At 42.6% G+C, this 25,829-nt stretch overlaps 1 protein-coding gene, 1 long non-coding RNA gene and 1 pseudogene across 4 annotated transcripts in view; 2 read left to right on the forward strand and 1 right to left on the reverse strand.

The window, feature by feature from the left end:
- Nucleotides 1-1,704: 1,704 nt before the first annotated feature.
- Nucleotides 1,705-3,100, forward strand: LOC143267499 (adiponectin receptor protein 1 pseudogene; annotated as a pseudogene).
- Nucleotides 3,101-9,518: 6,418 nt separating this feature from the next.
- LOC121820992 (uncharacterized) lies at nt 9,519-13,928 on the reverse strand. 2 transcript variants are annotated; one of them, XR_013043081.1, is made up of 4 exons: nt 13,566-13,928; nt 12,812-12,972; nt 12,373-12,463; nt 9,519-11,689 (listed from the first exon to the last, which is right to left on the reverse strand). It is a non-coding gene; the product is annotated as an uncharacterized LOC121820992 (long non-coding RNA). The 2 variants fall into 2 exon arrangements; XR_013043080.1 differs by lacking the exon at nt 13,566-13,928 and having other exon boundaries at nt 9,519-11,704; nt 12,812-13,181.
- Znf326 (zinc finger protein 326) overlaps nt 13,334-25,829 on the forward strand; it is a 47,818-nt gene continuing 35,322 nt past the window's right edge. Inside the window, exons 1-6 of one of the 2 annotated variants that reach the window (XM_076546875.1) lie at nt 13,381-13,493; nt 15,663-15,707; nt 23,017-23,052; nt 23,147-23,258; nt 25,296-25,456; nt 25,585-25,701. In XM_076546875.1, coding sequence (XP_076402990.1) covers nt 23,219-23,258; nt 25,296-25,456; nt 25,585-25,701 — 318 coding nt within the window. In that variant the 5' untranslated portion in view covers nt 13,381-13,493; nt 15,663-15,707; nt 23,017-23,052; nt 23,147-23,218. Of the gene's footprint in view, nt 13,494-15,662; nt 15,708-23,016; nt 23,053-23,146; nt 23,259-25,295; nt 25,702-25,829 lie in introns of both variants that reach the window. The other variant, XM_076546874.1, reaches the window with a different exon arrangement.

The following is a 25,829-nucleotide window of genomic DNA, read 5'->3' on the forward strand; positions in this document are numbered from 1 at the left end:
CAGTAACAAGTGCTCTTAACTTCACAGTCAACTGTCTAGCCCCTAAGTCTTAATTTTAAAATGTGCCTTAATTGGGAAATGTAGGGAAAAGGGAACATATCAGATCTCTGCTGTCTATTTATGTAGGATTATTCTTTCTCATCCTCCTCCTGTTCTTCCTTTGGTTTTTCAAGACAGGGCTTCTCTGTGTTCTGACTGTCCTGGAACTTGCTCTGTACACCAAGTTTTCCTCTAACTGGGACATCTTCCTGTCTGCCCTCTGGAGTGCTGGGATTGAAGGTGTGCACCACCACACCTGACTGGATTTTTTTTTTCTTATTGTGTAATCTAGAGAAGTCTGTCTAAAATGCAAATATAATTCTCATGGAAAGAACACACTCAGGTGTGTGTATGTGAACACAGACATACATGTAAAACCCCTGTAAACCCTGATGTCAAGAAGCCAAGAAGGGAAAAAACATAAGCTGTCAAAAGTCAGAATAATGATGCTGGGAGTATTCATCCAGTTCTTCCCGGCTCTGAGAAGAGAGTGGCAGGGTGCCATGGTAGCAACGTTTTCCCAGGATTCGTTTCATCACACTCAGCCATCCAGGCACTCAGGGAGGCGCTGTAGCTGTGGTCTACATGGGCCTGACGATGAGTCAGGCTTGAGGCACTGTCCACATGACACTAGTTTTGCAAGCATATAAAACGGAAGAGTCACGGGGTCACAGAAACCTCCATCTAGATTTCAAGGGAAGGCCTGGGAGGCCAGGTGATGTGAAAGCAGGACCGTGGCTCTCATGAGTGAGTCCTCTCTAGAAGGTGAGTACTTGAACATGGGAGAGTGAAGCAAGTCACAACAGAGACTCCGGGAAGGGACAGATGTGAATATGTGGGGCATCTGTTGAAGAGAGCCACAGGATGAAGAGAGCCAGCCCAAGGCAAGGCCACAGAGACGGGGCTGCTCAAGCCCTTTGGAGCTTATACCCCATCACGTCAAGCTCTGGGTGCCAGGGTCATATACCCCATCACGTCAAGCTCTGGGTGCCAGGGTCAGAGTGGCAGGATTGAGTAGCATGCTTTCCTTGTTGGATTGTGGTCTTGCTTTGACTCCATCCCTCATTTCTAGCCTTTATCCTCCCTTTGGGGAATGGTTATTACTGCTTCTCTTGTGCCATTGTATTTTGGAAAGTACGTAATTTGTTTTTTGACTTTTACAGAAGCCAACAGTTCAGTTTGCTTGGAGTCTCAGACAAGGCTTTGGTCTTGGACCTTTCATGGCTTGGTAGAGCTGTCAAGACTATGAGGACTCCTGGAAGTGGTCTACTATGCTTGCACTGTGAGATCTGTGAGATAGGCATGCACCTTTGGGGGCCAGTGCAGGACGTTTCAGTTTGGATGTGTAATGTCCCCCCCTCCCTGAGGCTTGCATGTTGAAGGCTTATTCCCTAGCTGGTGCTATTGGGAGTTGTTGGGAATGTTAGGACGAAGCACCAAGGGTATGCCTTTGAAGAGGAGGCCTTGTCTTCCTTCCTCTGCTTTCCAGAACCCGCCTAGTGAGCAGTTTTGCTCTGCCGTGTGCCCCTGCTGTGATGCTCTGCTCACCACTGGCCCAGAAACTACAGAGTTGAACGATCATGGACCTGAAATCAAGAACCCCAGGTTGAAGGACACACATGCCCAGTGCCTCAGGAAGGGGAGGAGGAGGAGGTACAGGTACTGATGTTCCCTCAAGCCCTCTGTGCCAGGGAGCAGATGGAGGAGTTTACATACGGGCCGGGAGAGACGCTGAGGGTATCCATGTGATACACTTCCTGACTGGCTGAAAAACAATGAATACCTACTACACGGTCATGGACCACTTATGCCTTCCTTTTGGACTTGCTTTAAGAGCATCGTCTGCATCCATACAGAAACTGTCAACATCTAGACTAGTAGTTCTCAACCTGTGGGTCAAACCTCCTCTGGGGTCACATATCGGATATCCTGTATATCAGATATTTGTACTGTTATCCCTATTAGTGGAAAAATTAGTTATGAAGTAGCAACAAAGTAATTTTTATGGTTGGGGGTCACCACAGCGTGAGGAACTCTCTTAAAGGTTCACAGCATTAGGAGAGTTGAGAACCACTGTTCTAGACCTGTCTGCTTGGTTTCATGCTGTTTCTCTTTTTGGGAATCTTGACCATGCTCAGACCAAATATATACTTCATGGCTCCCCTACAGGAAAAAGTGATTTGGGGGACATTAATTTTGGGTGTTGTGCTCTGTCTCAGCTTCTCCTGGCTCTTCCATACCATCTATTATGACTTGGAGTCTCTTGGACTCTTTCTAAACTAGACTATTCCAGGATCGCTCTACTGGTTATGGGGAGCTTTACCCCCGACTCTGTTACTCTTTCTACTGCTCCCCGCAGCCACAACTCCTCTCCCTCTCCCTCATCTTGTCCTGGGCATTTCTGACATCACTGTGGCACGGTGGGATCAGTTTGCACTCCTAAGTACTGGCAGAAAAGAGCAGGAGTGTTCCTGGGACTCGGCTTGTCCCATGGTGGTGTGCCCATCATGTAGTCTGCTAGTGCCAAGGCTTTGTCAAGGCCACCACAGTGGGCCAGGTGGGCTAGTTCTTCCTCGTCTAGCTGTGGCATACAGCACCAGAGCTCGCCTTTATGCCGCTCGGATCCCCGAGTGCCTCTTTCCTGGAAAATTTGACACGTGGCTCCAGTCTCATTGCGTTTTCAGCATCCTGGTGGTGGCATCAGCTTCCATCCACTTCTGTGGGGTCTCAAAGCTTCAGGAATTCCATTGTGACTTAGAAGGTGGTTGTCCAACTTCCTTCTCTAAGCCCTCCCATTGGAGGGGTGGAAGAGGAGCTTCCCACTAGCTTTTAAAAAGCAAGAGTCTGAGATCTGTGCTTCTAGAAGAAACCTCTTAGAGGAGTGAGTACCAGTCAGTCTCTGCTCACCATCACAGCCACCTGGCAATAAGGACCCCATTTCCACTCGCTGGCTGGGGCGCCATCCCTGCTGGACTTGGAAGCTCATGCTGCAATGTCACCCATCCCTCTAGCCATTTAGGGATAAAAATTGAACTGTGATTCTTCTGAAATTACCTTTTGCTGTTTCTTTTTTTTTTTTTTTTTTTTTTTTGGTTTTTCGAGACAGGGTTTCTCTGTGTAGCTTTGCGCCTTTCCTGGAGCTCACTTGGTAGCCCAGGCTGGCCTCGAACTCACAGAGATCCGCCTGCCTCTGCCTCCCGAGTGCTGGGATTAAAGGCGTGCGCCACCACCGCCCGGCCCCTTTTGCTGTTTCTTAAAGAAAAGAGCCCTTCCTGCTGCGATCTCTGCTTTGTAACCTGGCTGATAACAGGCCGTCCATTTTTATAGCCCATTTTAAAAAAACAATTAAAACCTGCCCCTGTCTTTCTAGGGCCTAGATCTGCTTGTACGGCAAGACAAACAAAGCCACTGCCTGATGTAGCCCAACTAATCATGGAATTCTGTTCTGGCTTCAAGTAACTTCAGTTTAACAACTTTTTTGTCTTGACAGAATAGTGTAAAATTAAGATGGGGAAGACATTTAATATTTAACACCAAGATTTAAAAGAAACCTGTGTCACCTTTAGTGGCGCACGCCTTTGGTCCCAGCACTCGGGAGGCCAAGGCAGGCATATCTCTGTGAGTTCAAGGCCAGCCTGGTCTACAAAAAGAGTTCCAGGACAGCCAGGGCTACACAGAGAAACCCTGTCAAAAGTAGAGAGAGAGAGAGAGAGAGAGAGAGAGAGAGAGAGAGAGAGAGAGAGAGAGAGAGAGAGAGAGAGCGAGAGAGCTGTTATCATTGCTATGGGCCTTGATGCAAAGACTATGATGATAATAAAGTACAGACAAAATTACCTTAAAAAACAAAACAGAAACAACAAAAATTGGTGTAGGTTGGCACCAGGTTTTATCCTGGACCACCCAGTCTGACCCTCTCCTGGGCAGAACGTGCCTCTGAGCAAGCCAGCAAACTGCCCAGGCTTCATCCAGACAACCCACATTAAAACCTGGTGTTTTGCTGAAGCAGGAACTCCACTTCTGAAATCATGAAAGAGGTAATCTTCTTAGGACTTTGATTTGTAGGAAAGCCATTAGAAATAACTCCTTTTGTTTCCCTCAGATTAAAGGTTAGAGAGATTTCAGTTGCAAAAGAGAAACTGGCTAAAAGATGCATCAGATTGTCTTTGGTTGAGAAATAGTCTCAAGAAATGCAAATCCTTTGTGTGTTTCCTGGGCTTAGCATTTACAGAACACATTTCAAGTTTAAAAGCCCTTTACTATCATTACTAATCACCTCCCAAGGGCTGCAGGCCAGCTAGTGGGAATACTGGAACAAGGCCAGTATTCAGCGCTGTTAGAGGCACACGTGTCTGTACCAGCCTCGACGCCTAGGCTTCTTACGGTTTCCCAGCACTAACCCGCTGGGTTTAATCACCCGTGCCTACTCAGTCTCTAGAAGGTTCTCTTTTTCCAGACTTGACATTTTCTCAAGCACAAGTTACCAAAACACAAAATAGCGTTTCTTTCAGTTATCTTGCCCGTGATTAAGCACTGGTGATGGTTTATCATCAAGTCAGAAACTTTGGGGAACCAATGAGTATTGGCACTTCTAAAAATGCACTAGATGGATGCAGAGTAGAGCCCACAGTCAACAACATAGATTTAAATAGCCAAGAGCCCCCTTCCATTGTATTTTCAGAGTCAGGGTACTTGATTGGATAAAACTTTTTCTAAATACAGGTGTAAGTAAATGTATCTTGTGTCAATCTATGTGTAATCTATCTTAGAGAATGTACAGTAAGTGTGCACACACATATGAGAGTCAGCACGAAAGTGACCATCTCCCCTATTCTTATTCTGTTTTACACTTCCGAAGCCTTTGTTAATAAAGTCAAATTGTGACTTTAATATAGTTCGCATCGTTGCATGTTTTTTTTTTTTTAAATGAGCTCTAAAGGTAACATCTGACGAAATGAGGCCAATAGGGACATTTATGTCTTTGACCGCACTCAAAGAGAAAGGCCTGTGGGTGGAGAACACCGCTCTACTGATCCAGTCTCTGCCTTGGTGGGTTCCTTTCACTGTCCTCCGGTTAGAGGGTACTGGTGCGCCAAAGCACACGCACACCTTCACTCCATGTGGTGTGTGGTGCCCTCTGCTGGCCATTCTAGGATGGTGCCCTTTTCTCTTGTAGGAAAGTTCTTTACATTTAAGCATTTTATGTGCCTGTACTTATATTTCTAAGTGTAGCCTCAGTGTATAATGAGGGATATATGATAAAGGACCTGTTCCTGAGTCCTTTTTTATTTATTCAAAAAACCACATTAAACAATGTCTCAAGGTACCAAATACGCTGCTATGGAACTGGTGGCAGCAATCTTCACTTTCCAGGGTCTTAGGAGAGCCAGAGCAAGGGGGTGACCTCTTCAACAAGACTTATATTACGACAAATAAACCAATTCATTGGGGAGCCTCGAGCATTCTTTTTAATTTTTTTAAAATTTATTTATTTGTGTGTTTGTCTGTGTCTAGTGTATGCGCCCTTGTGTGTGTGCAAACCTATGTGTGTGGAGACACCAGAAGAGGACATTCAGATCCCTCAGAGCTTTTGTGGTTTGCCCAGATTTTTATGTGGGCGCTGGGATCTGAACTCTGGTCTTCCCAAGTGTACAGCAAGTGCTCTCAACGGCAAAATCACATCTCCAGCCCTGGGCCTTGTCTCTTCTCACAACACTGGAGTTGACAGGCATCACAGCTAATTGGCCCCCAGTTTGCCTGGTAGAAGCTACGATGGACTGTCACATATTAGGAAGACAAAAAATGAGGGTGGCCTCAAAAAAGAGGGTACCTTGAGAACTTCTCCCATTGTGGTGGTTTGAAAGAAAATGGCCTCCAAAGGGAGTGGCACTATTAGATGTGACCTTGTTGAAGTGGGTTGGTCTTGTTGGAGGGAGTGTCTCACTGTGAGGGGGTGAAGAATGTGGCTGCTTTTTGCCCTTGTCTGAAAAGTTTGTTTGAGGTGAAAGTAAAGAAATTTAGAATAGGAAATCTCAAAACAGCCTAGTACAGACTCTACTGTGTGGTTACTAGGGTTAACTCTAATGAAGATATATAATGAAAAGGAGCAAGCTGAGCAAGGAAAAATATTTGAGGAGAAAAGGAGCACCAGAAAGTGGGATGGAGCTAAGTCCAGTGTTCAAGGAGAGAAACAAGATTAAGAAATGGAATAAAGGGAGTGGTGACCTCAGGGCAAGACCCCACCCAGCTAAGATTCCAACGTGAGAAAAGGAATTTAAAAAAAGCTTAGAGCAGGGTGTGGTGGTGCTTGACTTTAATCCCAGCACTGGGGAGGAAGAGGCTGGTGGATCTCTGAGTTTAAGTACAACCTGGTCTACAGAACAAGTTCAAGGACAGCCAAGTTTAGGCGGTGAAGGAAGACAGAAAACTGGTGAAGATGTAGTTAAACGAGGGAGCATGTTTCAGCCCTAACAAGCAGCAGAACTTGTCACCTTTGGCCACGTGGTTCTGGACTTAAGGACAGAAGAAAAGGGCTATAGAATTTGCCTCTTCGACTAAGGAAAGCCACTGAGGTCAGGCATATGTCAGGAGTGTCCCTGAATGGAAGCCTGGTGAGGCCATTGCATAAAGCTTTGAAGTTAAAGCCTGGATTACCTTGGAGAACCCAAGATGTTGGAGATGCCAGAGCTGTGGGATACCTGCTGAGAAAAGCTGCTAACAGGGAGTGGAAACAGCCCAAGAGAAAGAAATCAACAAAGCTAAAAGGAGTTGGAGATCGGAAGACTGTTTTGACATAAGACATGGAGATCCTGAGTTTGGAGTTTGCCCAGCTGGTTTTCCATCTTGGTTTGGTCCAGTATTTCCTCACTATGCTCCCTTCCCTACATTTTAGAATGGTAATATATATCCTGTGCCATTATATGTTGGAAGTATGTGATCTGCTTTTTGATTTTGATTTTACAGGGATTATAGTTAAGAGATCAGATGAATCTCAGAAGAGATTTTGGACTTTAACACATTGTTGAGACTGGGATAAACTATGGGGACTTCTGAAGTTGGATTTAATGCATTTTTGCATTATAATTTGACTACAAGCTTTTGGGGGGCCAGGGAGTGGGATGTGGTGTTTTGAAAGAAAATGGTCCCCAAAGGGAGTGGCACTATTAGGAGCTGTGACCTTGTTGGAGTAGGTGTACTCTTGTTGGAGGAAGTGTGTCACTGTGGGGGCAGGCTTTGAGGTCTCATATATGCTCAAGATACCACCCAGTGTCTCAGACCACTTCAGCGCCATTTCTGCCTGCCTGCTGCCATGTCCTACCATGATAATGCTGAGCCTCTAAACTATAAGCTACCACCTCAATTAAATGTTTTCCTTTATAAGATATGGTCACGGTGTCTCTTCACAGCAATAGAAACTCCAGCCAAGACACCTACTCTTTGGGGTTTTTCTTACTTGACCTTAATAAATCTATGTTTACTTTGCTAAAATAAAAAAGAGAGAAAAATGGTTGGATAATGCAGTTTTAGCTGATCCCTTAGAGAAAAACAAACCTTGTTTCCCAGGAAAGTACAGCATATGTAGTATGTGTCCAAGGAAGCGATCTTTGAATCCATCTTTGAAGCCATCTTTGCTGTGCACATTTCCAAGGAAAACCAATACTCCTACCCAGCTGCAATGATTAACTGGGGTTACTAGTGATGGCCTAGTAACTGTAAAGATGCAACAGTGGCACTCATATCTTGGCAGCAACCAATGTCTGTCTAATTGAAGTCTTTAGACCAATTAGTCACTTACTAAGACAGAAATCATGGCTGGTATGGGAAACCTAGCCAACCACCCGAGGTAATGGATCTTAGAGAAGAACATATTACCACCACCATTTCACTATTTTAAACTAGCATAATTCCTAACTGCATTCTACTTATCTGTCTTCATAACCATAGATAGGTGTCGTCCTCACACTATGTCAAAGATATTTATCTTTGCAAGTGGAGAACATACAGAAAAGCACAACTGGTCAAACGCAGAGAGCAAGTGATCGCGGGATGTCTAACTTCACTGATACATCTGTAACATAATTCCTGTGCCTTAATAAAGCTCGGGGAGCATTTCGGAAGGTGAGGGGCTGGAAAGATTGTAACAGCCAGAGGACCAGGACAGCTGCTGTGGGGTTGTGTTTCCTAGGAGTGACAGGGAAGCGGCACCCATGATACCTTAACAAGATGGCTGTCTAAACAAGACCTGAAGAAGTAGATCACCAATAGACGTGTCAGCATGGAAGGAGGGAATCTTACAGGGCCCTGTCCACAGACGGGGAACAACAGGCAATGGAGGGATGCTGAGAGTGAGAGAAATAGTCTTCCCCAGGGGAAGAGGTCATGATGTTGGGAGGGGGCAAAGAGGAGTACATGACAGTGGCTGGGAAGAGAAAAAGGAATGGGAAAAATGATGCAATTTTATATATATATATATATATATATATATATATATATATATATCACATAGATATATGATTTATTTATATATAAGATTTATTTATGTATACATATAAAAGATTTATTTATTTTATGTATATGAGTACTCTATCTACATGTACAACTTTATGCCAGAAGAGAGCATCAGATCCCACTAGAGATGGTTGTGAGCCATCATGTAGTTTCTGGGAATTGAACTCAGGTCCTCTGGAAGAGCAGCCAGTGTTCTTAACTGCTGAGCCATCTCTCCAGCCCCAATGTAATTACATTTTAATAAAAGAAATTTATTTAAAAGTCCCTCGCATATAACAGCTGCTCAGTAGGTCACAGTAGGCATGTACTTCACAATGATAAATTATATATATGAGCTTGGGCTCTAGGCCCAGGCTGACTGAGTTTGACTCTATGCTTTGTGAGCTGGGTATCTTGAGCAAATAAGGTTACCTCATTAGTAAATTGGGGGTGATAGGAGTACACACATCATAGGTAGATAATACATGCAAAGTGCTTTGAATACTCATTAGTATTTAGTGTGTAACAAAAATTAATTATTTTGTTATTATTTGCTGTGGCCTGCCACGGCCATACAGTTTGTAAGCAATATAAGTCTCTGTGTTTACTTGGTTGGGTCTGAGCGGCTGTGGGACTGGCAGGTGACAGAGATTTGTCCTGACTGTGGGCCAGGCAGAAAAACTCTGCAATTATTCCTTTCAGCTTTTGGAGACTCCGAATCCTTTCAAAGTCTTATACTAAAATCAGGGAGAAACTTCAAGTAAGTCTTAGGTATAAAACACATTCCAATCAGGCTGGAGATGTGGATCATCAGGTAAGAGTGCTTCCTGCTCTTCCAAAGGACTCAGGTTTCGTTCCCAACACCAACATCAGATGGCTCACAACCACCTTGAACTCCAGTTTTGGGGATCCAATGTCCGCTAGTCTTTGTAGGCAGATTTGGTAAATGCTCCTCCCCATTCAGCATTCATGGTGACAACCAGGCCTTCTAAGGGAAAAAGCATAAACGAGGTTCCAGGCAAGGCCATAACGAACTTATAAGTGGTAACAAAAATCCTACTGTGCAACTGTGAACGTGCAGCTCTATGTGTTCCGTGGAGTGGGATTCTGATTACGACCTTAGGGAGATGTTTAGAAAGAGGCAACATTTACAGTGAACAGAGAGGAACACAGATGAGCCAATCATGGTGCAGTTGCGTGAAAATGCTCTTTTGTTCCCAGACATGGCAGACATCCCGTGCTGTTGGTGTGGAGGCAGAGGGTTCTGAGCTGAGGAACCAAGGACTCCGGGTCATTAAGGGAGCTCATATACTTAACTCCTCTTGGGTTCAAGGCTGCAGCGTCTCTGATGTAATTCCCTTGGGAACAGGTCCTAGGTGTGACCTCTCATTTCCTCCTTGTCCCTGGAGCCTGTGCCTGACATCAATCCCCATAGCCTTTGCACCTCTGCATGTAAACAGTCCAGCCCCCAGATCTTTTCAAATCTTTTATAGACCTGTTGGTCTGTAGCTCATTAACCTGTTGTCTGCGGTAAAATATACAAAAGATGAAAAGACATATGGCTTTGTACAAAGGACTGGGCCCTTAGGGTACAAAACTGAGCTTAATAAGAGGGAAAGTAGCTGGACTCTGGGAGGCAAGTAATAACAATGACATACGATGATGATGCATGGTATGTGGGTAGGGCGCAGAATCCGTTGAATAAATAATAATAAATAATAATGTAGGAACGGCTGGTGACTTTCTTTGCAGTGCAGGGTGACCACACCAGGTTTGAATGAGAATGGCCCCCATTCTCATATTTTGGAATGTTTGGTTTCCACTTGGGCTATGTAGGAAGGATTAGCTGGTGTGGTCTTTTTGGAGGAGGTGTGTCACTGGAGGTGGGCTTTGAGGCTTCAAAAACTCAGGATAGGCCCAGTTCCTCTGTCTCCTGTTTGTGGATCAGATTTAATCTCTCAGCTACTGCTCCAGCAACATGCCTCCCTGTCATGCTCCCCGCCATGGTGGCCATGGACCCACCTTCTGAAACTGTAAGTAAGGCCTCAAGTAAATAATTTTTAAAATAAGGCGCCACGTTCATGCTGTTTCTTCACAGCAATGGGACGGTGACTGAGACACCAGGTGTGACTCCATATGACCAACTACCCAAGCGACAATGCTTCCTAGTTAGCAAGAGGAAGGAGAGGGAGAACAGACACGAGTATGCTGGCTCTCAGTACAAGTTTGAGCTTCTTCTTGAGTTAGTAGCTCCGTGCCTGGCCATTTTCTCTTCCAGGGGAGGGAAGGGAAGGTGAGGGGAAGCGGGTGATACACACACACACACACACACACACACACACACACACACACACACACACGAGAGAGAGAGAGAGAGAGAGAGAGAGAGAGAGAGAGAGAGAGAGAGAGGAGGAGAAACACAAAATAGAGTGACCTAATGTTTATTCCCTTTCAGCCATGCTAAGGTCTTAGGACTTCAGTTACAAAATCATTCCTTTGCTAGAAGGTAAATTGGGAGAAAAATGATAACTGGAAAAGCATTAAAAACATCGAGGGAGAGTTGAGTTTTACTTAGTAAACATATGTTCTTGACACCAAGGGTACAAAGAAGACCTTATTATAATTGCAAGGAGCTTTGAATAAACAGGGTATAAAGCCAAATTAGTTAATGCAGGGAGACACCGCTGTAAGGCCTTGCTTCTTAAAATGTGGTTTTCTATCAGTTGCTGCTTCTGGAAGTTTGTTAGGATGGATATTCTTGGCCCCCAGCCAGCATGACTGACTGATGATGAACTCGTTTTAACGAGTTTGAATCGTGTTCAAAGGTACAAGTCTAGAACATGGGAATGAGATCTGGGAACGTATTCTATAAAAGTAAATTCTGAGTTATGTTTTGAGGATGCATCAGGTTGCAGATGGTTCCCAGTAGAGGGACTAATACAAAGTCAAGAACCATGAAAAAGCAAAAGGATGTTTGGGGAAGTAGAGTCAGAGGATGATAACCAAAATGGGGAGGGTAGGCTGGCGAGATGTCTCTGTGGCTGAGTGCTTGCCGCTCTTCCACAGAGGCTGAGTTCTGTTGCTGACACCCATGTCCTGCAGCTCACAGCCACCTGTAATTCCAGTGGCAGGTGATCTGGTGCCCTCTTCTGGCCTCCAAGGGCACCTGCAACCATGTGCACTTACACACAGACAACGCATATTCATAATTTAAGAAGTTTTTATAAACGAGAGGAAGGACAGGGAGGGGGAGGAGGAGGGGAAGGAGATATAGGGAGAGGGCAGGGGGTAGCAGTATCCCCCATCTTCTGCCTGTGTTCTATGTTAGGCAACTTTGATTAGATCTACTCAATGCCTTCCTTGTGGGAACGACATGTTCAGATTTGCATTTAGATCACTTCAGCCTGAGGAGGCTGAGAATACGTGAGGCTGAAGGGCAGAGAAATTAATTAGAAAGTGAATGCAGGAGTTTTGCAGAGAGATAATGAGTGTCTTAACGCAGGCAGTGGCAATGGGAAGGGTGGGACAGACAAGACATTTTAGGTGGCGATAAGCAGATGAAAGGGTTCAGTATGTGGATTGGAGGTGGGAGGCTTGAGTGGATGACATTCAAACTTCCGGCTGGGATGAGTGGGTGGCGGCTTACGGTGCCATGAACAGATGAAAGAAGACAGGAGGATAAACAGGTTTGAGAAGGGAAATTGTGGGTTCGGTTTTCAACATGTTCAACCCAGGTGAACAGAAAACACGTGTAGGAGGAAAAAAGGGGGAATCAAGAAAAGGGTGGAGAGCAAGATGAGTCAGTGAGGTGGAGAAGGAAAAAACGACGAGGAGGAAACAATGCCCTACCCAGATTCGGGGCTACTGCAATACACCTTGTTGTTCTTCCCGGTTCATTTCCTGCTTCCTCAGAACTCGGTTCAGCAAGTTGAAAAGAACCCTGAAAAGGCGCAAAAATAATTTGATTTTCAGCTTCTTATCTGGAAACCAATTCGTTGTTACTACTATTTGCTCTTTGGAAAAAAAAAAAAAAAGGACATTATTTAAAACTATGGTTCAACTCACATCGACCAAAATAGTCTTCACCATATTGTTCCTGAGTGAATAATACCTCTGCCTCTGTCCCCAACATGATTTCCAGAGCAGAATAATATCCCCGCTCCCGTGTGTGTGTGTGTGTGTGTGTGTGTGTGTGTGTGTGTGTGTGTGTGTGTGTGCCTTCGAGCTGTGGACTCTTCCTGCCAAATCTTTCCCATCTGTGAATTTTCACAGTTGTTTTTTTACTTACACCTTAAAACCCAGCCGTGGCTAAGAGCCTGTCTTGGGATAGTCTTATGATTGTCTCGTATTTAGCACTCTGTGCTCCTCTGCACGCCCCAGACTTCTGTGTCTCCAAGAAAGGAGCTCCCGTGCATGAAAGTGCATGAAAATTTTCCTCCCCGGTCCTGTCTGCAGCCAACCAAAAAGCCAAAGGTCGCTCGGTGATCTGATTAGTCTGTGCAAGAGGGAGGCAGTCCCTCCGGGACCCCGTCGCTCTTGCCAGGCTCAAACATGGCCGGCCCCCGGGAGCCCTTCCAGCACATGCCACGCACGCCGGCCACCCTTCCGCGGCGGCGGTCCCTTCTCACCTTCCGTCCGCCCCGGCTCCAGAGGGTCAGGGACCCGGGAGGCCCTGGCGGCGGCCTCGCTTCCCGCCCCCCTGCACCCCGCCCCCCGCCGCGGGAGCCCCGCCCACCCGCCCCGCCTCCGCCAATCCAAGGCCCGGGCTGGCGCGACTGGCAGCGCCCGGCGGCCCCGCCCCCCAGCCTCGCTGTGGCCTGCGGCTTTCCCGGCCAGTAGCGCCGCTCTCGGTCGCGCGGGCCGGTCGGTGTGGAGATCGTCGGGTCGCGGGCGCCTTGCCGCGGGCCACCACAGCTCGGCGCCGAGGCCGTCAGCCCCGTGGACGGCGTCCGCCATGGACTTCGAGGACGGTGAGCGCGGCGCGCGGGGCGGGCCGCCGAGGCGGGCGGGCGGCGGGCGGCCTGCGCCGGGGGTCTGTTTACCGCCTCAAGATGGCCGTGTGGCTTTGTTCTGCGGGCCGCGCGGCGCCGGCGGGCCGGGGCCGGGGCCCTGTCCTCCGCGGCTGTGCGGCCGGCCGGGGAGGCCCCCCCCGGCTGCTCCCCCACCGCCGCCCGCGGGGTCGGCCTCGCTGCGAGCCCCGCGGGCCTCCGGGCTCCGGCCTCAGCCTCGCCCCGGGGCCGCCTGCAACTTCCCGGCCTTGCGCGGAGGGGGCGGCCCGGGGCCCGCGGGGCCGCGGCCGGCGGGCGGGCGGGTGGAGCCCTCGCTCCTCACGGCTCGCCCCGGGCTCGGCCGACCCTCGGCGTCTCCGCGGGAGGCGAGTGTGAAGCGTTCCATCGGGGTGGGCTTCATCCATCCCCCCGCACCCCAATCCCCACCCCCGAGCCGGAACCTGCAAGTTCTTACACCGCGTAGCCGGCCGGGCTGTTTAATAACTCACCCCCGTTTACCTGCCTGGAAATACCTCGTCTGGAGCAGTTCCGTGCACCAGGGCACTTTTTTTTTTTAGGGGTGGTGGCGGGGCTGGCGTGTGAACGCTGCTTCAGTTAGAATCCTGTCCACAGCGAGCCCCAGGTGCCCTTCACGTTCAGCTAGATCTGTGCACGGCAGCCCGTGTTGGACTTACTGAATAAATAAAACGGCATCGTTAGGATGATTTTCAGCCCTTCCTGCGCCGGTTCTCTCAGCCGTTCTGTCCAGGGCCGTGAAGTACAGTTAGTTCGGCGTCTTCAGACCTTGGCTCAACTTTTATATAGCGATTAGTGTCAAGATAACGTGATCCACCAGTGGCAGTGTTAGGGAGACCTGGGGCAGTTTGTGGGATGAAGCTTGAGTGTCATCTCGAGGAACTAGGTATTTCTAGATAAAAGATAAAACCGGTTCATTTCTTGTAAGGAAGCCTCTGCCTCCACAAAAAAAAAAAAAAAAAAAAAAAAAAGGTCTTTAACATTGAAGAAGATGTGATCTTAGCTCATGTTATATTGAATGAGCTTTTGATTTTTGATTTGCTGCAAGTTAAGGCTGTCAAATGTAAGGACAGGAAAGGAGATCTTTTGGTATACTTTGCAGTTGCTTTGGAATAGTCCAGCTCTTCAGAGTAGTGTACTGCCCAGTTTGTGCTTTAGTGTTGGGCTGTGACTCATTCTGATATAGGTGACTCGAAATTACAACTATTTGTAGTAGGCAGAGTTGACATTGAAAAGAAAAAATAATGTTTTCATAACAAAATGATGACACTGCCAACATACGTGGTGTCCCCGAAGTTAACCTTGTGGGGTGTGTATGTGTGTGTGTATGTGTGTGTGTGTGTTTATTTGTGTGTGTGTGCCAAGTGGGAGGAGGATAGGAGGAACAGTAAGTCAGTAAGGAAATGCCTTTTCTGTAGAGAATTGAAAAATAACGGTAAACTTGGCATGTTTGCTTTTCATTATCATTATAATAACAATAATAATATCAGTGATAATAACATCTTAACTGCCCATCCTCAGCTGCCACTGCTGCAGTTGAGCCATAGAATTTGAGTGTATCTGAATCTGATCCTGTGTCTTGTGCCAGGGTTCTGTTATTTCCAGAAGCTCTGTATTAAATTCTGTTCTTTCAGTCTTTATTTGTAGAGTTAAATAAAGGCTTTAACATTATGCTTGGATGGATGCAGCCCACACACTCATACATATATGCATGTGTGTTTTTCAGATGAGCTCCTGAAGTCTTTAGAGAACAGATTAAGTGCTAAAACCAATGCTGACCTTGAAACATTTCTGTTCCATACCATGAGTTCTCAAATGTATCTCCCTTTTTGCATCATTTGATACATAATCTGCTTTCCTTTTTTCTTACTTTGTGTGAATTAGTACTGGGTCTTCTCTTTTGGCAGTTACATATATGGACTATAAACTGTTTTTACATTGCCATTAGGCAGTGAAGGAGTGATGTGTTTTCTCAAATGGATTTTGTAATTATTTATACCATGGTTTTTTTGGTAATTGAGTTAATGACATTTAAAAATTGATTGTAAGTAGATGAGTATGATTTTGGGTTTTGTTAACATTGCACTAATTCCTTTCTATTGAATGTCTTCGTAGATTACATACACTCTGCTTCCAGGAATACTTACCAGGGCTTTAATGGTAAGTATCCTCTTTCATTTCCTTTTAATTTTGTTGAGGGAATATATTTTAGCTTTTCTTTACATACCCATAAAAGCACAAGTATCAATGCAAAAAGCTGACCTACTTTGTTTCAGATATTGTTTTGACTCTTGATTCCTAAATCTCAGTGTTAATGTCATTCTGTGTATAGTGTTTTTCTGGTGTGTGTATGTGTGTGCGTGTGTGCGCGCATGTGTACACTTGCTGGAGTCTCATGAAGGTCATGCAAGTATTCAGCCACTGAGTGATAGCTTCAGCTCTATGTAGCATTTGCACTTGGGAACAGAAAAAGAAGTTAAGTTACTTTGACTTTGTATCTGTTTTGTTTTACTTAGGATTCTTTAATTTAATTTATGACTACATTCTGAATGACCAGTGGCAGGACACTGGCTGAATTACTTTTGAATTAGACATTGGTGTTCACTTATATAGATTACGTAGACTTAGTCTTGGTCCTATGCTGTCTTTGTTGGAATGCATGTTGGCTTTGCTGTTGAGGCCATTTTTCACTGACCATATGAATGATAAAGATCTGTCCAAAGGAGCACATGAAGAGCCCTGGCTGCTTGTTAACAAAAGCCTAGTGTTGATCATAAGAGTCGTGCAGAATACCATGCATATTGTTTTGAAAACTATTAAGAGTCAAGGCCCTGCCATACAAGATGATAATAGAAAAGAAAGTACAGAGTAATTTGGAGGTTAAAACCAAACCAGACCAAACCAAACCAAACCAAACCAAACCATTATATGAAAGACATGAGGGAGCAGTGTTAAATATCTTTGATTACCAGAGAAACATCCGGCTATTTTATCAAATAGTTACGAAACCAAAGCAAATGTGCTACCAAAGACTATGCCATTAAAAATACTATTTATGTGCCTGCTTTTCTATATGTGTACCATGTATGTACAGTGCTATTGGAGATCAGAAGAGGGCATTGGATCCCCTGGAACTGGAGTTACAGATGGTTGTGTGCAACTTGATGTGCTAGGAACCACACCTGGGTCCTCTGCAAGAGCAGCAGATGCTCTTGCTTTTAACTGCTGAGCCATCCCTCCAAACGCATTTTTATGTATATATAGTTAATGCCCCCCCCCCCCCCCCCCCCCCGGAGCTGAGAACTGAACCCAGGGCCTTGCACTTGCTAGGCAAGCGCTCTACCACTGAGCAAAATCCCCAACCTTATGTAGTTAATCTTTATCATCCCTAAGATTAAGAGGTACTTCAGATACTACTTTGAGAAAGTCTAATGTCATATATAAAGTAGTATGTATTTAGTGAGTGCTGAGGAATATATTTTTGAGAATAGTGACATAGTGAAATTTACAAAGGATGCTTAATTCTGTGTCCACATTAGGCTAGAAATTTGGCTCAAGAAAAACTTTTAATACATTTGAATGTAGGGAAATGATAATGCTCATTTAAAAAATGTTATGATGTTTCCTATAGGAAATTAATAGAATGTGAAAGCTATTAATAATGGGTAGAAAACAGAGAGTTAATTAAAATGAATCCAAGATTTTAAACTGAAGTTAAATAAGGCAAGTGGGTTTTGGAATGATAGAAAGCTGTAGTGGAGAATTAGAGTTGATTTCTAAAGATAGTACTTGGAATTCAAAAATCACATAAATCAAGTTTAGTTCATTACTAATGTATTACAAAATCCCTAATATTGCAGTTTTTAAATTTTTTTCTGATATAATTCCAGTAGTGATTCTTATTTGAAGATATTGTCAGAATTTCCTAGAAACATTTTCTACATGAATATTGTATAGGCGGTAGCCTAGACCTTTTGATGCTTAATTTTAGGTAGAGGGTCCCTTTCTGTGTGGGCAGAGTATTTTGAATAAAAGATTTTGGCTTTTACCTCTGGCTAATGTCCACTACTTGAAAATACTTTGAGGTCTTAGTTGTCTGCATTTTGTAAATGAGAAACTTAATTTCAGGGATTTTGACTTCATTTAACAATACTTTTTTAGTACTTGCTGTTTATCTAGGTAATGGTCTGAGAGCTAGGAACAGAGAACCTGTGAACAGAATGGACAAATAATTCTGTCTTTGTGGAACTAATTTCCAGTCTAAAGGGATGAAACATGCAGAAAATAGTTTTAAAAAGAACATACTCTGTGTTAGAAGATAAAAATTGTTGTGGAGAAAAAATAATTCAGGGAGAAAGACAGGTTATATGTGTGCACTGTGATTTTAGAGTCACTGGCTCAAGAGAAAGATAACATTTGAGCATAGAATTCAAGGAGGTAAGGATGCAAACTTTAAAGTAGTCTGGACAACAAATGGAACAGACTTTAGTAAATACTAACAAAAGATTTGTTGTTCCAAATGAAGCTATAATACATTGTTAGCCTTGGGTTTCTTATTTCTATTGAAATAAAGTAGAAGGCAGTGGTACAGATGTTCTTTACACCGTGTTTTGGGAAGGATTTTTATTCCAGTGTCTCCCATATTTTCCTTATTTCATACCCTTCTTAGGTAAATAGCCCATGGAAAAGGGCAGACATTCTTGGTAGAGGGAAATGTATGAGCGAAGGTAGGACTGAGAACACTGAGCTTCACAGAGGGTAAAGGAAGACTGGTTTGACCAGAACAGATGATTTTTGCTGAGCAGTGTGAAGAGAAGGCTAGAGAGGTGTGGTATAGCCAGAAGGCATTGAAAAATCACAGGCAATCAATCTGTCTATATGTAAGAATCAACAGAAATGAAGACCTGGAAGAGATGTATTAGTGAGCACTGCAGATACAAGGAAAAAGCATTCCTGGTAGAGGGAGCAGGGAGTGGAAACATGGGTGTACATCTGTTGAAACAGCAAGGAGCCTCTTGTAAGTGAAGGAAACAAATGAGGCTGTAAGGTAGTCAGAGGGGTTAAGAGGTGATAGGACAGAGCATGTGTGGTTTCTTAACTTGGACACTGTTGCCATATTGGATTTTTTTTTTTTTTTTTTTGGTTTTTCAAGACAGGGTTTATCTCGTGTAGCTTTGCGCCTTTCCTGGAACTCACTTGGTAGCCCAGGCTGGCCTCGAACTCACAGAGATCCGCCTGGCTCTGCCTCCCGAGTGCTGGGATTAAAGGTGTGCGCCACCACCGCCCGGCTACCATATTGGATATTTTTACTAATATTTTTATTGTAGGGTAATTTGTGTGTATGTGTCTCCGTGTGTGTTTGTCTATCTGTCTGTCTGTTCTGTGCATTCATTGCAGAATGTTTGGTTCGCAGCATCCTTGATCCCTATGAGGTAGATGTCAGTAGCACCTCCTGCCTAGTTGTGACAACTAGAACTGCTTACTAGAGACATTGCAGTGTGCCTTGGTGGGGGTGTAGGAAGGAGGGAGGTGGTGTGGGAGAGTTGTTTCTGGTTAAGGACTAGTTGGGGCTGGAGAGATGGCTCAGTGGGTAAGGACACTTGCTGTGCAAGCTTGAGGACCTGAGTTTGAATCCCCATCGCCAAGCAAAAAGCCAAGCACAGCTGTGCATGCACTTGTAACTCTAGTGCTCTGTGGGGTGGAGATAGGATCACTGTGACAGGCTGGCTGTCAGCCTTGCTCCGAGGTTCAGTGAGACACCTTGTCTCAAGGGAATGGAGCAAAGACTGATAGAGCAGAACACTTGACTTTATCCTCTGGTGTCCATACGTGTGCACAGTTGTGTGCACCTACACACATGTGCACATACACACAGAACGAACACTAGTAAAGGATTGTACAGGTTATTTTAAGGCTTTGGCTTTTCAGTTGTCATAAGGTGGGAAGACATCATTGGACATGATTTGCCTTATATTGTAACATTTATTCTAGCTTTTATTTTTAGAATAGACAGGAGGGGAGTAAAAATTGAAGTAGGAAAACCAGTTAGACTTTGGAGTGATAGAGGTGAAGGTTACGGTAGTTGGCAATACTGTTAGTACAGGAGTATGAAAAGTAGTTCCATTCAGGACCTCATGTCACACAGCTGGGGAGGTATTTTGACCACATATTCCACAACTCAGCACATTTTTATGTAATAGTGATTCAAGTAAATAGATTTGATTTAAATTACTGGCAGATTTGTTTTTCTGAATAAATTACTTTCTCATTTAATAATAAAGAGGTAATGTCCTCGTTTTTTACATTTTAAAAAATAGTTTTAAAATTTATTTTGGTAACCTAGGAGAAAAGTTATTCACAGAATTTATTTCCCTGTAAATACACTGATAATGTATGATGGACTCTCCGACTTTAATCACAGTGTATGAACGTAAGTGAGATCTGCTGTGGTATAAGAGCTCTGGTGGTGGTCTGCACAGGGCCAGGTCTGTAAGTGCTCAGAATACTAGTCCTTTTGTGACGGTAGTGAAAGAAAATCACGGATTTAAAAGTAAGAGCTAAGACAGTCTCCGCTAACTCAGAAACTGGCAGAAGTAACTAACCCTTCTGCTTTCTGTATCTGGTAAAGTTAATGTGAGGTTACTCTTTACGTGAGACCTTGCAGGGAATTTAATGTTGATGATGTTATTGTCATCCTCTGTATGAGAGGTACAGGCACATGCTGTGTCAAATACCCTGTGATTTCAAACAAATGATTGACTGAATTAATGAATTATGCAGACTTTCCAAATAGTGACAGGTTTTAGTGTACAGTATAAAATCCACACTAATGCTGCAAACTGCTTAGAAAACCTTCTAAGTGTTGGGAAGCTGTCCAGTTGACAGTGGTTGATAAAAGTTTTTAAAAATTTTGATTTTTTTTTTCAGTTTAAAGTATGAATTTTATCATTAGCAGCAAATGATTTTTTTCATTGTAACAAGTTTCACTGCATTTGTGAGAAAATGTCTACTACATGCCCATATCTTTGACAGTATCATACCTGATAGAAATGTGTCATTATATCCACCCACACCATCCTTTCTAGTTCTTCCCAAGTTCCTTTTCTGTGTTCATGTCTCTTCTGTGACCACTGATGTCACTAGAGTTGCTCACTGAGCAGGAGTGGAGCACGGGCCCCTTCTCAGTGGGTGCACTGAAGGAGAAGGGTTCTCTCCCTGAGCAGCCATGAACAGCCACTAGTTCCTCAGCCTGCTGATGGTGCTTCGTGAGCCATCTCCAGTCCACGGTGGACTGTTGACAGGGCTGGTCCTGTGCAGATACCACAGCTGCTGTGAGGTGATGGTGCAGCTGCCGTGTCCAGAGGAAGCGTGTCACAACATCCTCCTGATACTTCGGCTCCTCCATTGTTTCTGCCCTGGCTTCCACAGTGGTCCCTGAGCCTTGGAGGGGATGATACCGATGTCCATGACAGGGTTGGACACGTAACAGTTATTTTTGCTCAGTGCTTTGACCAATTATGAATCTGTACATTAACTACTGCCCATGTAAAAAAAAGTGAGAGCTGCATTATCCTATAAGTATAAACATAAATATTTAGAAGGAGTTTGCACTGAGTTCATTTAATAAAACCACAATAAGCAATAGATTCCTTGGACCCATTACCTCCCCAGCCATGGGCTTTTGACCAAGTTTATGGTACCATGAAAAACGTAGTTTTTGTCTTCTAGTTTTCCTACTGAAAAGTGTTCTTTATAAAAAGTAATTAATTTGATTCATAAACCAAACATGGTACAGTGGCTTATCTTAGAACTCGGATACTTTGGTATGTAGCAAAATTGCTTTATGTGCATTTTCTATTTCATTACATTGAGTAACAAAAAGATGTAATTAATCAGATGCCGGGACTTAATAAAATTATTAATTGCTCTGTCAAGGGCAAAGGCAAAAGTGATGTAAAAATTTGTTGTTTTTCACTGCGTGAGTGATATTTAATATAATGACTGCTAGATTAGTCTGGTGCTTCATATTTCCTGATATGTACTGAAATGCCAGTTATCCAACATTTGTATACTTTTAGTGCAAATGCTGTAAAAACAGGAATAACATCCTTGTTATTTATGAAAATAGTTTTGACCTCATGGGTCTCAGAAACTCTGATCAGCAAACCATTCTATGATAACTGCTCCTCTAAGATGCATTAAAAATTAGAAATTTAAGATGAGGCCACAACAGCATATTGTTGTAATATTGTATAAACTCTACAGGTTCTGTGAATAGAAAGAGGAAAGATGATATTCAGCTGAGACCACCAGTGAACGTTTTCTTGAATAGTTTAGTAGTTGAAATAGATGTGAAAAAAATTAAAAGATTCCAACTAGATCCTTGGGAGAAAAAAATGTTTTCATGTAGAAAAAAACAGGAGGTTAAATAAGAAAATACCTACATGGTACTGGAAAATTCATTTCCTCCTTTTGGACTTTATTTTGCAAATCTAAAAAGTGAAAAGATTAAATTTGATTAAGGTTACTTTCAGACTTAAAAGGCAAGATTGTGAATAGTATTTATGTAAAGTTTGATCATCTTTGTTTAGACTAGAAACATTAAATAATTGTAAGTATGACTTGGTGCTTGTAAAAATATAGATTAAGGTTTTTGCTATGTATACTGTTGTATTTATAATAAAAATGGGATGAGTGGTAATGAGGCATTTTAAAGGACTTTATAGTAAACATTTAAATAATTTCTCATCTTTATAGTCATTATCAATTTTATGACCTTTGGTTTTCTAATATAAGTTTGTTTACTCCTACACTAGAATTTTTTACTGTTTGTGTTATGAAAATTCACACTTATTTCTTTTATTCAAAAGACTAGAGAATTGAAGTATTGTTGAGGCGTTGTTATTCTTAGGCACAGGGCTCAAAGATTGATCTTAGTTTGTGATTTTACTTCCTAGAATTATCTGTATCAGTAACTAAATGTTTCTAATTGAAAATATAGGTGCTCTTGAGTTTTTAGACAATTTGGGAGTAGTTAGTACAAAAAAAAAAAAGAATATATTTACATTGTAGTATTCTTAGGACAAAAAGTCTCTTTATTTATTAGATGCTGACTTTTTGAAAGTAGTAGTTATATATAAAGTTATATATTATCTTTTTTTTAATGCTGTAGTACTAAGTTCCAAATTCAGGGCATTATAATAGTAGCCTTATAGTCCACTAAATATGCTTACACTGAAAATATTTTTAATGTAGAGTTTTGTAGCTGATAGTTTATTTTTCCTTGAAATATGAAGCCTTGTTAGCAAATAATAGTTTTCAATTTGTTACTTTTTATCTTTAATATTGAGTTAAAATGTTAGTGCAGATTATTGCTTTAGATGATTTATGTGACAGTATTGTGTTTAATAAAAAATTTTTGTGAAGAAAATGGTGTATTTTACTCATAATCTCTTGTTCACTCTTTCAGGAATGGATCGTGATTATGGCCCTGGATCTTATGGAGGTCTGACATTCCAGGATATTTATCTAAAAATTCTTCTTTTGGGTACCAGTAAAGGTGAGCATCATTTAATTTTTTTCTTTTTAAACTCTTTTAGGGCTGGATCGTGACTATGGCCATGGATCCTATGGGGGTCAAAGATCCATGGATTCCTACCTAAACCAGTCCTATGGCATGGACAATCACAGTGGTGGTGGTGGGGGTAGCAGGTAAATTGCTTAATCACTTGGCCAGATAATTAGAACTATAAGATTCTGGATGTATTAAGTAATCCTTAGGCTTTTGTGATATTTGAACTTTGCTGTTTGGTATTGAATCACCTGAAATATTTAAAGGTGCTAATTAATAGACATAAAAATTTTCTTAGTCTTATTGGCAGACATTATGTTCGGAGAACACCATTTATCTTTTATTTCAGTATACTAGAATAAGACATTCTTTGACAGTGGATACTTTAAAAAGAAAAAAAAACTTTTTATTTTTAATTTATCAGTCAAAATGTCCTGATCAAATGATACAAAATGTTATTGGAAATATTTATTTGTGACTTACTTTTCTTGTTGAAAAGAATTTTTCCCCCTAATGTGGGCACTGTGTAACAGCAAAATAGTCTGCCTAGAATGGCTTTAACTGAACCAGTCTAGCGGCTTTCAGTTTCTAAGAAACATTTAAGATAGATTTCATTTCATTTTAATTTTAAAGCAAGTTTGAAGAGCATATTGTAATAGTAGAAGTGTTCTTTAAATCATGTTCAGGTTGTTTGCTGGCAGCTGCTGCGAAAATCCAAAACACTGCTTAAAAATGAGGGTCATGCACCTTTAACTACAGTCTAGACTTCCTATTTTACTGCTGATATTCTTTGAGACTTAAACTGATTAAGCAACTGCAGGTCTTAGGATTGATCATGTTTAATAACCTTACAGGGGTCTGTTTTTTTGAGATATAAAACTTCCTTCTAAATACAAAGTAAAACTAGTTAGACATTTGAGATCATCATCCTTCATAAACTGAAGGATCTGGATTCCTTAAGGATGGACTTGAACGATGCTTGTTTTCTTTGTGCTTGAAGTGTGTCACTGTGGTTTACAGTAGAGTACAGTCACGAAAACAGTTACTTGCTGTCCTTATGTAATGCTTTGGAATTCCAAGTTGGGAGGAATAGGATTTATATGGCTAGTAGGCTTCAGAATTAAATAGTATCTTCTACTGAGTGACTTGTAAATCACTGACTAATGTAACATCATTTAAATGTTTTAGTATATCAGTTATTGCCCTCTTACATTGTAAGTGTAGTGTGCATAAACTATTTCTGTAGTTGTTATCATTCATCTCTTGTGTAATTGTGAGCTTTTTAAAAACTGTGTGTAAGGTAATAAGCAACTTCTGTAATCTATGTTTTGGATTTGTGATAAGTAAAATGATTTTTTTTTTCTGCTGAGACAGTGTGGTTACATTTTAGAGTAGTTTTTAATGTGATAATTTCTTGATAGGAAATACTTTTTCAAATAACTGAAGGCATTATAAAATGTATTCTTTCTCATCTGCTTTGAATATTCATATGTAGAGGGTATATGTTGGTGGTCTTTTACTTTTATGTTCTATTTTACATGTTTATTCTTCTAGATTTGTTAGATTTACTAGTCTTATTAGCGTGTTTAAGGATTGGCCTTGGCTGAAGTTTGACAGAATGTCAAACTTTATAACCTGAGATAATTCACAGCTTTGGTTATTACAGACACAATGAGGCAGTCTTGTGATATAGATTATTGAGGTGCAAAGGATCACTTAGTATCACAAAGACCCCCCCATCTATGCAGTCTTTGTGTCCCTAAAAAGCCAAAATATTGTAAATGCTTTGTAATTTTCAATATTAGGGAAGGATTCAAGAAAAGTTTAATTAGTTGGTGAACTTTAGTAAATAACCTTTTCTAAGACTAGGGCTGGGCTTTAGTTATTAGACAGACAAATCTTACTAAAATAAAATAGAAAAGCTGCTAAAAAGCAGAGTTTTAAGCTAAGGTTAACTAAACTCAATTTATATTTAGAAACTGACTCAGATAGCTTTCTGTCTGGTCTCATGTTGAACTGCCCAGCCCTAATCAAGTGTGAGCAGAAGTAGAACTATGCAAGCCACTTTGGTATAAATGAATTTTAGTTGATAAATGTCATCTGATAACTTGTCTTTTGAATTGTCTAACATTAGTAAGCTTACTTTTGTTTTTTCCCTCACTGTGCAACTTTTCCAGGTTTGGACCTTATGAGTCTTACGACTCCAGGTCTTCTCTGGGTGGGCGAGATCTGTACAGATCTGGCTATGGTTTTAATGAACCCGAACAAAGCCGCTTCGGAGGTAGTTATGGTGGTCGATTTGAGAGCTCCTACCGGAATAGCCTTGACTCTTTCGGAGGTAGAAACCAGGGCGGGTCTAGCTGGGAAGAACCTTACTCCCGTTCAAAATTGAGGCCTGGGTTTATGGAGGACAGAGGAAGAGAGAATTACTCTTCCTACAGCAGTTTTTCTTCACCCCATATGAAGCCTGCACCTGTAGGCTCTCGGGGGAGAGGAACGCCTGCTTATCCTGAAAGTACGTTTGGAAGCAGAAACTATGATGCTTTTGGAGGACCATCAACAGGCAGAGGCCGAGGCCGAGGAGTAAGTACAACAGAATCTTTTCAGATTCTTTTCACTAGTCACTCTTTTAAACCCTTTCAAGACCATGGTTTTCAACGAGAACAAACACTGTTTGTCCCAGTGTGTTTTAAGCAGAGGCTGAGTCATAA

The sequence above is a fragment of the Peromyscus maniculatus genome, chromosome 10, assembly GCF_049852395.1.
Source record: "Peromyscus maniculatus bairdii isolate BWxNUB_F1_BW_parent chromosome 10, HU_Pman_BW_mat_3.1, whole genome shotgun sequence".
NCBI classification, from domain to species: Eukaryota; Metazoa; Chordata; class Mammalia; order Rodentia; family Cricetidae; genus Peromyscus; species Peromyscus maniculatus.